This window comes from Sarcophilus harrisii, chromosome 3, assembly GCF_902635505.1.
Source record: "Sarcophilus harrisii chromosome 3, mSarHar1.11, whole genome shotgun sequence".
NCBI lineage: Eukaryota > Metazoa > Chordata > Mammalia > Dasyuromorphia > Dasyuridae > Sarcophilus > Sarcophilus harrisii.
The window spans coordinates 240,945,830-240,963,084 of record NC_045428.1 but is presented as its reverse complement, the minus strand read 5'-3'; the positions used below and the strand labels follow the sequence as shown (position 1 = coordinate 240,963,084).

At 32.7% G+C, this 17,255-nt stretch overlaps 1 protein-coding gene across 7 annotated transcripts in view; it reads right to left on the bottom strand.

Moving 5' to 3' along the window:
* The window catches only part of TIAM1 (TIAM Rac1 associated GEF 1), a 271,388-nt gene that overhangs the window by 14,446 nt on the left and 239,687 nt on the right, over window positions 1-17,255 (bottom strand). For all 7 annotated transcript variants that reach the window (XM_031959302.1, XM_031959296.1, XM_031959299.1 and 4 more), the window contains 8 exons: window positions 17,079-17,182; window positions 9,570-9,674; window positions 8,947-9,015; window positions 8,504-8,629; window positions 6,924-7,032; window positions 3,540-3,719; window positions 3,279-3,397; window positions 92-200 (listed from right to left, as the gene is read on the bottom strand). In XM_031959302.1, the coding sequence (XP_031815162.1) occupies window positions 92-200; window positions 3,279-3,397; window positions 3,540-3,719; window positions 6,924-7,032; window positions 8,504-8,629; window positions 8,947-9,015; window positions 9,570-9,674; window positions 17,079-17,182 (921 nt within the window). The remainder of the gene's footprint in view (window positions 1-91; window positions 201-3,278; window positions 3,398-3,539; window positions 3,720-6,923; window positions 7,033-8,503; window positions 8,630-8,946; window positions 9,016-9,569; window positions 9,675-17,078; window positions 17,183-17,255) is intronic.

Sequence of the window (17,255 nt, the reverse complement as noted above, 5' to 3'; positions counted from 1 at the left end):
ATAATAAATATTAACTTACGAATCAAGTTTTCTTGTCAAGAAAAATGTGTGGATGTTTCTCTTATATCAATATTGCTATTTATTTACTTACCAAATGCTGCCAATTCTGGCTCTTTTTTCCACTTTCCAAGTGAGGCTGGAGGGTTCAACCAGATTACCGTAGTATGCAAGAGTAAATCTCCCATGGACAGATCAGCAACCTGAAGATCCAATTTTACATGAATGGCTTTAATTAATCATCTTTGTAATATTGAATTTTGAAATTTAGGGAGCAATTCTGGGTTTTACTTTATAAGAATGTACCATCTTGACTTTTTTCTCTTCTATAAAAGGTAAAAACTGAAAACTCCAAAGGGTGTGATTCTGGATTCTACACACACACACACACACACACACACACACACACACATGCAAAGAGTACTAGTCCATTGGAGTACTTATTTATTTCCTCAGTACAGGCAAGCACTTACAATATATCACAATGAATCTATTCCTATGTCATTGGCAAATATTTCTGTTCATATATGAACCAGCATCTTTGGAAAGGGTGGGAATCAATTTTCTTCCCTGTCCCATTGATACTTTAAAGCCAATATTATCCCTAGAATGAAGCAGTAAAAATATGACAAATCCCAATGTTGAATGATCATTTTGCTTGATATCCACAGAAAGCTATTCTAGTTGCTCATGTGTTATGAGAAAAATACTTCCCTATATATGGCTTCCTAGCCAGAATTCACTTTGACCAAAGTAGAAACAGACTTTCAAAGTAAACTTCTTTAGAAGAAGTTGGCTTTGTCAAGAATTTCAAAGTCTAGAACCACATCATATCATCCTCCAAGAACAACAGCTTGAATATTTTAGATATGGACAAGGACATTTAGATAAGGATAGAAACCTTGTCGTCTCACCAAAAACTTCATATGGAGTTAGCACACAGTAATACTTGGAATGATGCTTTACCCTATGTTTGTGCTAGCATCAGTTTTCTTTTCCCTTTTCCCTTCAAGGAGATTAGTTTTCCCTAAAAGATAATAAATTATCCTAGGATGTGACTTACCCCTACTTTCCAATCTCCTTGGTCACTTAAGGGCATAAAAAGTACTCCAAATTGGATATCTGATGACCATACCCTCCACTGCTGAACTTGTTCTTTTTCGTATTGAGATAAAAGTCATTATATTCTTCTTGTATTTCCTTATTATGTTAGAGCTAAGTGAATCTCCTTTCCTTAATTTTATCCCCAAATCAAATCTTATTTGATCCTTTTCCTTTTCTCCTTCCCCTAATACTGCTGAAAATACCCAGAATTATAAGCACTTTAAGGACAGGATCTATTTTAGGCATCTTAATATTATGAGGACCTGTATTCTTTAGGTGCTGAATAAATTTATGTTGAATTGTATTTGATTTCAACAGAATAAAAAAACCCAAACCTGGGGCTTTCAACTTACTTAATTCTCCTCCATCTTTAAAAGAATAATCAATAAATCCTACCAAGTTCTCAAATTATCCTCCAAATATCTCCCTATATCAGCCAAATTTCGTTGTTATTATTGATTATTCCTCATTCTTGAAGAAGATCAAGACCTCAGAGAGGGGATGACATGACATGCAAGTGAAACATTTAAATGAGGGAGGCTGGGCAAGGTCACCTGCCCCACTTTCCCTTCCAGAACTACCCGGGTCCAATGGGAAGATATAGATCAACATGACTGAAGATAGCCCTGGATGAAAGGCCTTTTTAAGCTAAGGTCTTCATCAGGTCTTAGTTTGAACTGAGGCCACATCCACACAGTGATTAAGTCTAGATAGCAGCTGAGACAAAGAATGTCCTCTTTTACTTAATTTTTGAAAAATCTAAATAAGTAAATCCGGGAGAGGAAGACTCACAGAGTTTCAGGCCAAAATAGAAATGACTGCTATTTGCATTCATTCTAAGTCAATCAGGACCCAAACTCCTAAAATAAAATTGTTTCCTTCAAAGTTCCTGACAAATCTGATAGTCTTAAAAAAACTTTTAAAAAAATATTTTTCCTTCAAAACTGATCTTCTGTTTCTTACATTGTTCTGTTCTGGTTTTTCTACTGATTTAAATGCTCCTCAGTTTCTTTTGTTAGCTCATCAAACATATCACAGTCCCTACGATTGTTGCCCAAAGTTCTGTCTCAGGCCCTCTATTTTTCTCTACCTATGCTTTTTTTTAAATGAACACATCAGCTCTCATGTTTATAATTATCATTTCTATGTTGACTACTTCAATATCTACAGGTTTAGCCCCAATCTCTCTCTAAACCTTAATTCCACATCATCAATTGTCTATTGTACATTTTAAACTGGATGTCCAGGAAAAACCTCAAATCCAACATGTCCAAAACAGAACTCAGTATCTTTCTGCCTTCCTCCCCCCTCCATTCCACCCAAAAAAAACTTCTTCCAAACATTCCTATTTCTGCCGAAAGTATCACTATTTTTCCAGAATCTCATATTTATAACCATGGCATTCATGAGAAGATCTTCCAGGATCCCATGTGCATAACCATACCTCTTCATTTTCTCTTACCCCACCTTAGTTACCAAATCCTGTTGTATGGAATTTTGTTGTTATTTTCCAACTTATTTCTTGACTTCTCTGAATTCACAGTTAACTTTCTTTGTTTCTCAGAGGACACTTCCATATTCTAGCTTTTTCACTGATAGCAACCCAGACCTAGAATGCACTCCCTCTTCAAATCTGCCTCAAAATCCTCCTCTTCCTTCAAATCACAACTCAAACACTACCTTCTGCACGAAACCTTATTGATCTCAATTGCTCTCTAGTAATTGAATACTCTCAACTACTAATAATATAAAACTATATATAAAATTAATAATATATAAAAACATCTCAATAACTAGTACTCTACCTTTCAAACTACCTTGTATTTAGCTACTTGATATTTCTATTTATTTTCCTCTCCTGAGAATGTAAACTACTTTTGAGTAAAAATTGTTTCATTAATTCTATTTGTATCACCAGAATGTTCCACAAGTGTTTAGCACACAATGGGTCCTTAATAAATACTTGTTGACTGGCTAATTGAACCAGAGGTTGAAAGAGAAATCATACTCATGCTTATTTACATTAGAAGCAGTAACAGAGTAAAATCAAAAAGATTTAAAATCTTGTATCCTGAAGGATAAAATATAAAAAGGCAAGATATTGGAAATGTTGAATTTTGTCTATTACAAAAGTCCAACACCCTCCCCACACAGACACACAGACATGACATTCTTACCTCTTTTTTCTCTCCCATCTGTTCTGCAATTAGCTGGTCAAACACAGCACCAAACTCCTCATGGATTTTCTGCATTTCATTTATATGGCTTGCAACCTTATTCATTGTTTTGATGGCCACTGAGGGGGGAAAGAATTATAGAATGGATAAAAGGAGGAGGGAAATTTTCTATTTGTAAAAAGAATTTTTTACATATAGAATATGAGACTTTGTGAAGAAACAATAAGGAAAGTGGGGAAGTTGTGGCAAGAACTGGCTCACCATCCAGGTAGGAGTGCTCCTCACTTGCTTCATCTGTAAGGGCAAAGAGCTCCTTCAAGAGAAGAGGGTACTTGAGGATCCTTTGGATAGGCTTGATGAGGTAAGACTCCAGAGTAGATGAATGTTGCTGCTCAGGATTCTGGGCATCTAAAAATGCTTTGAAAGCTGTGTCTGTCCTGGCTAGAAAAATTTAAATATAAAACATCAGCAAAAAGCTCAAATTATTCTTTTTTCACAATTGTACTCATTTAGCCCAAGATTTCTTTTTTAAGAATTAAAGGAACAGAATGTATATATATAGAAAAAAATCTCCCAAACAGATTTTTCTATGGATCAAATAAATGTTTTATGTTCAACTAGCTGGAGGAGAAAAAAAATCTCTAAAATAGATTTCCCTATGGATCAAACAAATATTTTATGTTTGACTAGTTGCATATAAGTAACCAGATAAAAGCATTAGTTACTGAGGGACTGATGGTTTTTCTTCTTTCCCCTTTCTTGTTTAGCAGCACCCTCCACTGAAAGATGAAGAGAAAAAAACTTACAAATCCATCTTTTTCTGTTTCTTAGCTGTTCATGACAAGGTGAAACTTAGAGCTTGTATGTTATCTATAAACATCATTGCCTTTGTTTCCTATTGTCCTCTTGACTCATATCATAAAAAGTTGCAATTGATAATAAAATATTTAGGGAAGAAGGAAATCTTTCACAGAACCTAAATCTTATCTAATGTGACTGGTAAAGTATTTTCACCAAAGAAGCAATATGTTACAACAGAAATAATATTGGATTTATAGTTGAATCCCGTGCTACCTGGCAGGTAACTTTGAGCATCTTCATGGAGCCTCAGCTTCCTTTTCAATGATATAAAGATGACATTATTTAATATATCTTAACTAGACTATTGTGACAATCAAATGAGATAAGTATCACTAATGACCTATTCACTTCACTGGTCACTGCGCTGAAGCACAGAACCTCCTCTTGAGAAATGTATGTATATTGGAGATGTGAGAGTTTTCCCAGTGGTCCCTATGCAACTATTGGCTGTGGGTACCTGGGTAATGCTCAGGTTATAATCGTCCCAAAGGGCTAAATAAAGCTTAGTGTAGAAAGAGAGAGGTGGTAGAATTTATCATACTGAGTAAGAAGGATTTTTAGAGGATCAATGTAAGCATGGTTATGTTTAAGACAAGCTCCATACCTGATTATTATGAGGAGGAAAGGATGCAACCTCTTAGTGACTGATTACATACACACACACACCCCTTGGGGATTAAGCTTTAGCTCTTATTTTGGGGGGGGGGGTCAGTGTTCTAGTAGCATGCCTCAAATAGAGTGAGATGGAATAACTTTAGAATAGCTTTAGTACTTTACAATTAAGTAATTTAGGATTACAAAAACCATGGTCCAAAAAGATTAGTCTTTGATAATGGGATAGAAAAGACTGTCTTGGAATGCAACTCCAGAATAAACAACTTAAACCAGACTATGAGAGAGCTTTGTGAAAAGTATAGATTTGCTCTTCTGGTAAATGTCTCCAGAAAGCTCCTAGAATGTTCCTGACATCTGTATCCATGGGGTCATGGGTGTCAAATCAATCATTATTTATAGGATCACAAAAAATGACATGCCATTTAAAGCATCTCCTGAGGGTGCTCCATCAGAGCCATGTGCTTCACTGTCTTCATCTCAAATATGGGCTTTTATTAATATAAAAACATCTCCAAATATGTTTGTATATCTTTTAATCTTTTATCTATAAATAAAAGATGATCTTTCATGGGACTAGCTCCTAAGGAAAAGCTGAAGTAACTCCATTTCCAATACTCATAATGCCAAGTATTAGCTATTATTAATAGTACCTAGCAAGGGACAGGTGCTACAGTGAACAGAAAGCCAAGCATGAAATCAGATTTGAACTCAGGTTTTCCTGATCTTGGAGAGTTACTAGCTATGCAATTCTGGACAAATCATTTAGCCTCACTTTACCTCAATTTACCTTTCATAAAATAGGGATAATAGCATCTAACTACCAGTGTCATTGTGAAATGAAATGAAAGAGGAAATTGTTGAGGACTTAGCACTATGCCTGACACATAGTAAGCAACTCATAAATACTATTATCATTAAAATAAAAATATTGAAATTTTAAACTATTAAAACAGAAATAATATAATTGTCTTTAAAAATACCATCATAGGTTTCAAAGGTCTAGAACTACTGTGGATAGAGAAGCTAAAAGGCTGCTTTAACATCTCTTGACCCTTTAAAGGATGTGTAATTTCATTGGTGGAGGTACTCTTTGTATTGATAAAACTTAGAGCCTGTTAACAACTTAGTGGAAGATTTGGAGAGTTTCTATGAATCAACCTAGGGAGGAACAATGAGTATTTAATAAATAATAAAGATAGAAACATATAAAGAGTATAACACATATAACATAATACAATATAACATAAATAATATAACAGAAGAACATTCTGGCCATAAGTCAAATCTTATTACCAAAAAAAGTAAAGAAAATGTCGAAATTCTGTCCAAATTCTACTTCAGTAGAATGTTAAAATTTTCAGATATTGCTTTTTATAAGTAAACCATTAGCAGAAGCTTAAACATTACCAAACACTAGCAATCACCTATTTGTCTACACAAGGATTTGTTTAGCATTTCTTTATTCAATCAGTTAAGAAAAAAGAAAATACAATTTAGTAATTTGGTCTTTTCCCAAAGATTCCTAGAAGTGTATTGCTTATCTAGGAAATTTTCCTCTAATTCTTATTCAAGTAGCAAAAATAATCATATTGATGTTATAATTTATATACTGAAATTTATTTCTGTATGTATTAAAATTCTTCAGATTCTTAGGATTCTTCAAGATAGATGAGATGCAAATACATAACTACCACTTTTGTTCTGAACAGCATATAGATATAATTCAAGAAATTCACATAAATAATTGTAATAAATTTTGTAGGACTAGTAGTGGCAGCAAATACATTGATAAAAACAATACCGAAGACATATCTGATTCTCAGAGTGATTATGAACTTGATGAAAATCATACAGCAAATCAGTAAGAGAAATAAGAACAAAGCTTCTGAATCCTTCACCTATCAATCCAAACACAAAAGCATTTCAATACTCCAAAGAAGATCATAAGCAATCCAATATTAATGAGTATGTCAAGATATTCAACTATTTTGTTCCTCATTAAGCAGGATTATAGATATTGAAGGCTTTACTCTTTACTGTAACAACCAGTAGGATTTCCTATCACCACTATCAACAGTTCACCAACTACAATAAACTATGTCTTCTTAGTATAAGTTATTATTACTATGTAGCAAAATGAAATATTATTGAAATCCCTGCAGATCTTACCTTTTACCAAAACTTTAGGAACTTTTGTGTGGCTGGCACAGAAGGCACTGTATAGCTTAAAACGGTCAGCATAATACAGAAAGGATCCTCCCAGAGAGAAGAGCACTTTCTAGATTGGAGAGGAAAAAAAGAGTTAATTTTGCCCACTTATCTCTGGATAATTGTCACAGGTAAATCATAATTTCTGATCTTAGTTGTTATGTTTTATTCAATGATTTGCCTTGAATTGATGAGTAAAGAATGCCAAATATGAATTTATATGGTAAAAATTCAATTGTAAAAATTCCATTGTTTGCTCTAAGTATCAGTTGTTATAATCATTTTTTTCATTATACTTAGCCTTTTCATGGACCAATCCAAATGAGATGGTGATGGGGAATTTTATCAAATGATAAGGAATTCTTTAATGCTAGAAATTGCTAATATGAGATACAAGTAGGGAAAATCAATGGAGAGAAAATTAGTAGCTATATGAGATCAGGAACTGCTCAGAGAGAATTAAGAAATGTGAAATGTATTTTTTTCCTTATCACATCAGTAATTAGGCAATAAAACAAAATAATATTACTCAATAAAAGATTTTCCACAACCTCAGAGAAGAGCTCTTTAATCATCCTCTCTTTTCTCTTCTGTCCTTTAAGAGGTCAAAGTTAGCCTGTAACTGGTGCACATGTAATTATGTAATTTGAGGGAGGAGAGTTGTGGAAGAATACTGAAAGTCTTGAAACTGATAAAGAAATATCTGGGAGCAGGAAGGTGGCAAAAGTTTAAACAATAAAAAAGGCCAAAAAAAAATTGACAATATTATGAACAATTCTGCTATACTGAATATTGCTCAGAATACTATAAATTTTTTGTCAATGATGCCCAGATGTTTAAGCAACATAAAAAACAATTGCCATAAGAAAGAGGCCAAAAAAAACTTAGAAATCATCAAATCCTTGATCTCTTTTCCAAAAGGAGTAACATGAAAGCCAATGAAAATTTATTTAAGCATAGTACACTTGTTTGCAAGCCTACAGAAGAGGAAGAATTAAAAGGACAGTGAAAAATAGGAAATAGAAAAAAACAATGTTTACTGAAAACATGGCAAGGGTCTGAACTAATTCAATTATTCAGAGGACATTAAAGAATCAGACTAGAAGAAGGGGAATAACAAACAAACAAAAGCCAAAAGACTTGAAAAGATTCCCATATTACAAACACTTTTCTCCATTAATGACTATGGAGCCACTAAATTTAGACTCTAACTTTGCAAGAGAGAGTAGTTATGGACTCCTAGATATGCTACATAAGAAGTAAAAATGGGTATAAAGAAAGTGATGGGAAGGGCAGTCATCCTGGATTAAGTACATGAAGCAGTATTTCTTTCTTTCTTTCTTTCTTTTTTTTTTTAAATGAAAAGTATTTGGGGGTAAGTGACTTGCCTAAGGTCACATAGCTAATGTCCAGTATCTGAGGCCTGATTTGACCTCAGATCCTTCTGACTCCAGGACTGGTGCTCAATTCAATATGTTACCTAGCTGCCCCTATGAAGTACTTTTTAATGGAATTTCATACTATTTAGTAATGCTACTTACCTTAAACTGGTCAACTCTCTCAAGTTTATCAAGATCAGGCACCAATCTCACTCCATCTTCCAAAGTTTTGAGAAATTCTACTTGAAATGCCACCATTTCCATTAAATTCCCAAAGAGAACATCAAGCTAATAAAAAAGAAAGACCTTAATCTACCAAAGTTCTCACAAGCATTTTAAATTTTCATTCTTATCCTTTCAAAGAGAGTTTTCAAAGAAAAAAAAAAAAAGGTTCTGGATTATTTTTAACTTTCCCAAGTTTAAATAATGATCCTGTAGTCAAGTTAAAGTTCATATCTGCACAAGGAAAAAAATAAAAGGCAGTATTTTACCTACTCAAAATGCATTAAAACATTCTTTCAATCACCCCTGTTGTCCATTTCAAAAGCCAAAATAACTATAAATTCAACCATATACATCTAAAATTAATACAATTAGCACCATACCTCATCTTGGGTAAGGAAAGTTTCTTTTTGAAGAGGTTTCAGGTAGCTCTCCATGAGACAGTTTAAATCCTAAGGGTTTAAATATGTACTTTTTAATAAAGGCAAAAGCCTATAAAAGCATAAAAAGAACAAATACATAAAATATCTTAAATTTTATTTCTTTATCCTTTAAGAAATAAAATCCTATTTGCAGAACAGAAAATATAATTACAAAGCTGTTCACAGCAAAAAGTCATGACAGAGAAAAATCGTAATTAATAATTTGTACTTTGGGGTAATCTGGAATTTATCACAACTTTAAATATTCAGAAGGTAAGAAGATTTAAATCTTTTAAAGATATAAATGTAAAATTGTTTCTTCTCTAGTCACTATATTAAATTTTATATGTTTTCTGATTGTTCCTTTGAAACACAAGTTTAATCATGAGTTTAAAATCAATCAATAAGTATTTTTTAAGGATAATTCTATTCCAGATAAAAGGCTACAGACACAGGAAAGAGAGTTCTTGCCTTTATACAACTTAAAGTTATGTACAAGCTGGGGAGTAGAGACCAAGGAATGGGCACAAATAGGCCCAGAGTAGGAATGGAAGTGGAGAAGAAAAATGAAGATAAACTCTTACTTTCACATAGGTTCGTTCAGTTTCAAGGAGTTCACAAATAACTTTGCGTAGTTTATCTGCATCTGTTAGTTGTCTCATGGTCACCAGCTGGGGTCCTGTACATTCCTGAGGAAGCAAGCTTAGGTCAGAAAGGTTCATCTCAGTCAAAATGTGGGATCCTGCTCTGTACTTTAAAAGTGTTTAAAAAGACTTAGTACAGACCCCTTTAGTCACTTTTATTTTGGCCTGAACCAAAGCTCCCTGGAGAGCAAATTACTCTACCAATGCAGACTGATTTTTAAAAGTCCTTTTATAATCTAGCCTTTTCCTGCCTAGTCTCTGACACCTTTATATTCCCTAGTGTATTCTTCTTGCTGTTGTTTGGGCATTATGTTCTCTCTCCTGCAGCTCTGGGACTCTGTCCCACCTAATTTCTGCCTCCTGGCTTCCTTCAAATCTTACCTAACATTTTCACATTTTTGTAAATTCAGTGATCAGCACTGCCTGGCAAATGGTAAGCACCAAATAGATGTTTTTGATGGGCTATCATGCAACCACAATCTTTAAGAATTGCCTGGAGTCCCTGATTTTGGGGGCTTTAAGGCAGTTTGCATGCTCCCTTTCTTGCTACATTTTTATTTTTAAATAATATTTCCCCCATTCCATGTAAAGACAATTTTCTTTCTTTCTTTCTTTCTTTCTTTCTTTCTTTCTTTCTAGTTTTGAGTTCCAAACAGGATACTTTAATCTGCATTCAGACGCCATCAATTTTTTATCTGGAAGAGGATAGCATTTTTTATCATGAGTCTTTAGGGACTGTTTTAGATTATTGTATTGCTGTGAATAGCTGTCACTGACAACTGATTACAGTATAGTATGCTGTTACTCTTTTTTTCCCCCTTTCTTGAAATCAGCCTGCTCTAAGGCCAGCTTTGTTTCAGTTCATATTGTCTCTGTCTCAATCAACCTTTTATTCCTTGACAATAAATATCTCAAAGTTGTAAATTTATTCATATCTCATATTTATATGATCCTTTATATATATTTTTATTATAGCTTTTTATTTACAAAACATATTAATGGGTAGTTTTTCAACATTCACTATTGCAAAACCTTCTGTTCTAACTTTTCCCCTCCTTTCCTCCACCCCCTCCTCCAGATGGCAGGTAGTCTAATACATGTTAAATATGTTAAAGTATATCTTAAATACATATGTGTATACATATTTATACAATTATCTTGCTGCTCAAGAAAGATTGGATCTAGAAAGAAAGTAAAAAAAACCTGAGAAGGAAAACAAAAATGATGCTTTATATTTTACAAAATGTTTCCACTTTTTCATTTCATCTTCAAAATAACTCTTTGTCGAATGTACAGTTTATAATTATTCCCATGTTACATATGAAGAAATAGTTACAAAATGAAAATTACTTTTCCATTGTCAAAGGATTGGTTATAAAATCCAAACCAAGGATTCCTGATCCCTAAATTGGTGCACTTTCAACTAAAACTGAAAGGTGGCACATATATATATCTCCTGCTCTCTATCTTGCTTCTTTTAAGTGAATATGTTGATTACAAAGATACATTATATAGATACACATACAAGCAATTTTAAAGAAGCACTGTTGTTATTGGAAAATGCAACTACGTAGGGTGACTTGGAAATCTTAGTGCAATTTACCCACTCTACTTTTTGGGGAAAATTGGAACAGTTACCTTTCTTTGGCTCTTCATTTTCCCTAATTTCTATAAACTTTCAAAGATTACTGATAACAGTTCAACAATCACATTTGCCGATTCTTTCAATATCCTGGTATATAGTCCATTAAGGTCTGATGACCTGAAGATATCAAAGTAGCTATTTTTTTCTCTTCTTTCCCACATAGAGATAATTTTCTTTTGTAGATAAAATAGAAAAAAATAAGGGTTGGGTATTTCTGTCTTTTCACTAACATCAATGGTATTCAAATTTTTTTATTTCACTTTCCCAATATGAGAATATTTTTATGTAAATTATATACCTGTACTAGCATACAAATATAACATAAACATATACAAAAGTAGAAATTTTAGAGGGTAGAGATAAAGATGAAATAAACAGTATTTTATTTATTAATAGAACAAAGTATTTTTTTTTTCTGCTTGAGAGAAAAGCAATTGAATATGCTTCATTACTTTTGAAAAAATCTCCACAAATATGCTAGGAGAGAGAGCAGTCTCAGAATTAGTAATTGTTAGTTATTAACTGTCAGGATAATTTAATCAGTTAGGTAACCTTTAAAAAAATTCCTTTATTTTTACTTTTTGATTGAAAGGGCTATAACAGTATCACAATAGGTTATAAGTCACTGAACATAATATTTATTTACATAATGAAAAAATGAATTGTGTCTGATATCTACAAAAGGTTTTAATTATAAATCTATTCTTTTTTCTTTACCTTAATTTCCTATTTTTGCTTAGGTATTTTAATTGTGTTTCTGTATAAGTATGATGAATAGTAAGGAAAGGTAATTGAGTTTAGGTTATAAAAGGTTTTAAATGTCAGAATGTATATTTGATCAAGGGAAGGAAATGGTGTCAAGGGTAAATAACATAGTCAGATCTGTGCTATTGAGAAGTCATGTTGAAAAGTCTGTGGAGTACAGACTGTAATGGGGAAAGATATGAGGCGATAAAATCAAAGAGGAATCTACTGCACTAGTAAAGGAACACTAGTAAGGACATTAACCAGGGTAGCAGCTGTGTGAGTGGATGGAGATAGTTCTAAATAGTATGGAACTAGAAATAATATGAATTAGCAACTACTTGGATATGTGAGTAAGTAGAAGTAAAGAGCCAAAGATAACATTAAGGTGGCAAACCTGGAAGGATGGTGGTTGTCCTTTATAAAAATATTTAAAAATTCATAAAAAAATAAAGATTTTGAGTAAATATAACATTACATCTGGAATGGAGAGAGCATATTCTATGCAACTCACTCAGTTCCTCACAAAATGAGCATCTGTGTGTGTGGAAGGGTATAAAATACAAGATACGAATGAATCTCATCAGTATTATCCACATTCCAAACATGGGGGCCATGAGGGAGAGAGTACTTTTTCCTCTTTCAGTTTCATCTTTTAAGAGATACATTTGTATAATGTGACAAAATGAGCTTCCATAATGAATGCATGTTATTTGCAATTACTTGTTGCCATCCATGATGAATCATTTTTGATTGCATATTTGATGTTAGAATATTTCCAAAAGTTAGTTCAAAAAACTGCAAGGTACCTAAAGTTCTAGCAAGTGTCTATTTAAATGTTTTTCTTAAGGAATTAGGCCTTCAATGTTGCAACAGTTCCTTGGTTCATGATTGCCATAAAGAAGTTGTCTTGGGAAGCAGAAAAAATGACTTTTACATTGTCACAATTGAACCACATATATTTGAAAGAACTAGGGCATTACCTAAGATCAGTATTAATTTAAGTGTGATGTGGTCTTTGTGATATTATTCAACAGCTAAGCTAATATAATTTGAAAACCCATCTTCAAAAACAGCTTTAATCACCTATGCTTTTGATGACCGAAGAACTGGAAACCATCAATGGTTGTAGCTTTTTGGAGTATGGAACAATCATAATAAGGACTGACTTTAATTTAAAATCCCCTTCTGTATTACCTCCCAATAAAAGTGTTGGGGAATTTAAATCCAAATTGGATTTTTTCTTTCTTAGAAACATGAATTTTGGAAGGCATCTTTCCCCAGGAAACCAATTTCATCCACATTAAAAATTTGTTGACTAGTGTTACAACTTACTTTGATGATTTTTTTCCCCAAACATCAGAATCTTTAGTTGCAGTATCCTCAGCTTTACTAGCTGCCTCTTTGGTAATTTTAACATTTTGCAATTAAAATAGATTTTATAAACATCAAACCAACCAATCCTTGCAGAAAAAGTTTCATTATCCACTTCATTTACATTTTCTTTCACTGCCCTAAATAATCTTGACGTTTTTGTCTGAACAGCTGTGCTAACATGAATGCAGTTTTTTTTTTTTTTATCGCTTTCTTCAACACATATTGCCAAAAGATGTTTCATTTCTAAAACACTTCTATTTCTTGTTGTTTGCAAGGCACAAAATTCGATACAGCTTTACCTTTTTCTTTGATTTTGTCTAAATGTTTTATAATATTCCATACCATAGATTCAGGCATTCTGATATGTAATCCTATTTCAGTTGTGTTGTTCCATTACATCAAGCTTTTGTTCTAAAGCAAGTCAAATCTATACAGCTTATTTTTATGAGGTCTGCAAGCTAAAAATGTTTTTAGATTTTAAAATACAACAAAACTTGATTTTAAAATGTAAAGACATTCTTAGCTTACAAGACCTACAAAAATATGCAATTGCAGAACTGTGTTGTAGTGAGTTTAGTTTTGGACATGTTGAACTTAAGATGAGTATTGGAAATCCAACCTTCTGATAAAGCCTTTTCTTTTTATACTAGCAGTGTTTCCATTTGAATTATTCTTCTTTTTGTCCATTTTGTTAGAGGATCTTTTAAAAAAAATTAACAGTATATCCCATGTACATACAATAAGCATATGTAGGCTGATGGACAGTGTTGTAATTTAAAACTTTTGATTAGCATGCATGTGTCACATTAATTGAATTTTAGCTTCTGTGAAATATGATCTGATACCACTTTATAATTTGACTTGATACCGTTTTATAACTCACACCAAATTGAATTTTGCATTATTCAAACTTACATTAATCTTAACCTAATTGCATAATAATAAATCCATGTTAGAAATATGGATGCATACATAGAAAGGACAATAGATGTCTCCACTTTCTCTCACTCTCTTCTTAACCTTTTATAATCTGTCTTCTCACCTTCTTCCACCAAACTTATTCTCTCCAAAGTTACTAATAGTCTTTTCTCAATTTTCATTCTCATTGAGCCTCTGACACTGTTGATCATCCTCTCACTGATATTCTCTCCTCTCTAGGTTCTTAGAATTCCTTTCTCTCTTGGTTCTCCTGATATCTGACTGCTACTTCTATGTCTCTTTTCCTAGATCTGACCCTCTAACCCTAAATGTCTTTCAGGGTTTTGTTTTGTTTTTTGTTTTTTTGGCTCCTCTTCTCCCTCTGTTTTTCAACTGGTGGTCCCATTAGTTCCCATGGATTTTAATTGCTATCTCTATGCTAATAATTCTCCAATTTGTTAACTTGTTCCAAACTCTGAAATGCAATTGTTGCCAAGACCTGTTTATTTCACTTTTCTGACATATTTTGAGTATGCTCACTTCTCTTTTCTGACACTGATACCACTCATATCTGGAGAACTTTAATAGTCTGTGCTGGTGGGTCAGCCTGCCTCAAGTCTCTCCCCACTCCAATATGTCCTGATTTTCCTAAATAGTCTGACCACTTCACCCATTCAATAAATTCCAGTGATTGCCTTCAAGATCAAAACTTTATTTGGTATTCAAAGCTCTATATAACATAGTCTCTTTCTACTTTGCTACTTACTCCCCACCACATTCTCTTCAATTTAATGACACTGGCCTTCTGGCCATTCCATGAGCAAATACTCCATCTCTTGGCTATTGATTTTTTCTCTGACTGTCCTTCATGTTGAGAAGTCTCTTTCTCTTCAGCTCTGGCTACTGACTTTCCTGGTTTGCTTTAAGTCCCAACTAAAATTCTACCCTTTTTACTTCTACTACCTTTGATCTGGCTTGTTTTGTAAATTTTTTTTTTTTGTATGTTATCTACCTCATTGAACTGTAATGGGAAGGGACTGTCTTTTGCTTCTTCTTCTATTTCCAGTACTTGACACAAAGTATGCATTTAGTAAGTTTGTTAATGATTATTAATTAGAACTGTTAAATATTATATTCATATTAAATTATCAAAATATTAAGAAGTAAATTTTTTTCTCTAGAGCCCTTTTCAGAATTCTTGGGAAAAACCCTCAGAAAAGCCAAAAAGATTTTTCTTAGGGAAATAGTTAAAGATGACAACCAAATTGGAGTTTTATCTTTCCTGATCCCTGGAGGTAGACTGATTGATTTAAACTGACGGATTAAAATCTATTCAAGGAAAGTGATTATTTTTTTTTCTCCCAATGAATGAGAACTTATTTTCTACTTCCCATTTGGTTTAGATATAATATAGATGTCTAGAAGAAATCTTAATGATTCTTCTGGGGAATAGTCAAGCAGGAAAGAGACACAGATTTTGTTGCTAGTTTTCTGGGATGTTAACCCAGAACTGTAATGTGACTTTTTTCAGGATTTCTATGTATGCTATTTAAAATTGTCTTGAGGCAGACAGTCATGTGAAAGTGAATGGGAGACTTCATCATTTTGGATATCTCTGCAAACCAAAAATGACATGGTGATAGATTAATATCAAATTAAAAATTATAAGTATTGATATTGTTTCCTTGATAGACTCACTAAGATAAAGTTATTAGAACTATATGGTTTGGTGACAACCTACAAATAAAATTTATGAACATATGTACTATCATTTACAAAATCATACTTTTTTGTTTTAGCTTGCAAACTCATTTTTATTTCATCATGTTCTTGTATATATATTTGAATATCTGTATTTATCAATGGAAGTCAAAATGAAATTTAGATTCAAAATCTTCACAATTTTTGGAAATAATTGAGTCACATCAATCTGTCAAATAATGTAGTTTTTAATAAGAAAAGTATAATTTCTCCTCTATAGAAGAACATTTATGGTTTTTGTAGAGGATGGTGTCCACGTGTGGCTGGCTATTCTGCTAGAGGTTTTACAACAGAAATGGATAATCTTTTTTCTCCCCCAAACCACTAACACATAAAAGTCATGATGGCCTCACAATAAAGAGAATTTTATTGAAGTTTTCTACTCATCTTTCTTTTAAATTAAGAACAGGAAACAAAATGTAGAAAAATAAAACAAATACCAAGAGTAAACCTACATATGTATATAACTTTTCTGAATTCTTTATCATGCTCAGTCAATCAATAAACATTTATTAAGTACCTACCACATTCTAGGAACTGTACTACCTGCTTATCTATTAAGAAGGATGCTAATAAATAATAGATAGAAGGAAAACAAAATATGCATAAAGGGCTAAAATGTAAAGAGAGCTATATAGACATATAAACAAATAGAGGAAGACAGATTAGAAAATTTCATTATTTTTTGGAATATGCATAAAGAATATGTACAGGAAAAAAATGAAGATGTGCTAATAATACAGAACTTTTCAAACTGTGTATAAGATCACAATTATAATTTACACAATGCATTAGAACTTTTAGAAACACCTTAAGAATCTGGTTATTCCTAAGAAAAAACACCTCTAATCATTTACAGATTCCAAAAAATTATGTCAGTTAAAGTGGAATCACAAGAGATTTATCCATTAGATTTTTAAGTTACTTGAGGACAAGTACTGTCTATTTGCATCTTAGCACAGTGCTTGGCACAAAGCAGATATTTAAAAATAAAAATTTCTCACCTTGTTTGTTTTGTCACTCTCATCAGAGGACTCCAAGTCACGTACATCTGTCTCTTCAGGAGTCATTTCAGCACTTCTGACTTGCTCAGAGCAAAGGCTATTCCCTGTTGAAAGTGTAAGCAAAACAAAACAAAACAAAAAAAAAAAAAAAAAAAAAAACCCATATATTTTGAGAGA